The sequence below is a fragment of the Anopheles cruzii genome, unplaced genomic scaffold (genome assembly GCF_943734635.1).
Source record: "Anopheles cruzii unplaced genomic scaffold, idAnoCruzAS_RS32_06 scaffold03978_ctg1, whole genome shotgun sequence".
In the NCBI taxonomy this organism is placed as follows: Eukaryota; Metazoa; Arthropoda; class Insecta; order Diptera; family Culicidae; genus Anopheles; species Anopheles cruzii.
The window spans coordinates 1-1,397 of record NW_026457563.1 but is presented as its reverse complement, the minus strand read 5'-3'; the positions used below and the strand labels follow the sequence as shown (position 1 = coordinate 1,397).

General features: G+C 38.8%; 1 protein-coding gene across 1 annotated transcript; it reads left to right on the top strand.

Moving 5' to 3' along the window:
• Window positions 1-816: 816 nt before the first annotated feature.
• On the top strand, window positions 817-1,391 carry LOC128277103 (uncharacterized; the record flags this gene model as incomplete). The annotated part of the gene is made up of 3 exons (XM_053015553.1): window positions 817-1,017; window positions 1,080-1,243; window positions 1,314-1,391. Coding segments are annotated over exons 1-3 (314 nt in total), but the record flags the coding sequence as incomplete, so codon positions are not given.
• Window positions 1,392-1,397: the final 6 nt, after the last annotated feature.

Genomic DNA, 1,397 nt, shown 5'->3' with positions numbered 1-1,397 from the left:
GTCTAAATCGTAGTATAAGTGAGATCAAACGTACGCCACACATAAAAACACTGATCGAAATAAAAAATAAAAATAATATGTAATTAATCATACCAAACTAATCTCTAGACCAATATCGCAAAATTATTAGAACCATAAACAGATCTTTACCGATGGTTCCACACCCTCAATTGGCTGGGATATGAAGCTCCCCAATCACATCTTTTATCCAGCAAAAGGTTTAGTTCTGGTCATTACAACGCAGTAGAGATCAGCTGAAGCAACTCATTGCAATTGCCTGAAGATAGGTCAAGACTTATTCCAAATCCGAAGAACAAATACTGCTTAATGTCCTCAGATCAGCCTCCAAATCAAAATCGTTGACTTTCTGACATCATCTACTAAGAACAGAATCGGCCGATAGCAACCACAATAACCATCAAAAAGACTAATAATTATACTAAAGAAAACTGGATGTCTATAATCTCAATAAAAATCAAATTAGATAGGGTAAACTCGATTTTCTTTAAATAAATTCTGGTTGATAAACCAGTTCCCACGAAAAGTTCTGGCGTCGAATGAATTAAACTTCTTTTGTTTCTTTGTGCTTGTGCTAGAATCATTCATTGCGTGTATTGTGAAACAAAACACGCAATTGCAAGTTTAATTGAATGCAACAATGGACATAACCGGTAGAATTTTTTGGTTCAAATTTGAGTTTGCTGCTGTCGCGTCCACGAAACAGAACACTACTTTCCACTACAACTTCTTAATCAAAACAAAATACTGCAGATGTGTCAAATATCTTTGATGGTGCCTTTCTTGTTTCGAAGCGATCCGGACGAGTTGTTATCACTAATTTTCTTATTGTGTGAGCGTTACCAGCCTAATCAGTAATATTTCTCTAGATTTGGTGTAATATTTCGTCGGTAAAGTGTGTAGCAAAAGAACTCTGACAATCTTAGCATGGAGTGTGTCCGGTCTCTGCTGCACTATGCTTCCAGATGCTTTACTTGCCAGGAAGACTCATCAGCCCAGGTTTGTTGGAATTAGATTGCTTGTATTGTGTTAAAAAAACTGATCGTACCGCCCATGCTTAGGGAAACGAGCCAAACGAACGCACACATTTGCTGGCAGACCCCGTGAGTAACAGTCCTGCCGTTCGTCGGGCTGACACTGAAATATTCACTCAGGAGTATCCTAACTCGGTGCCAAAGAAGGACGAACAGTCCGCACTGGAAAAAATTCTGCAAGAAACAACTGAGTAAGATATTCTGGTGCCAAAGCCTTTTCCATGTTCCAATGGACGTATTCCAACTTCTGTCGATTTCAAGGAACATCATCGATGTAGCTGCTTTAGATACGCAAAAGTTAGAAGCCAGTGAATACAATGATCGTATTCGGATCTACACGCAAAG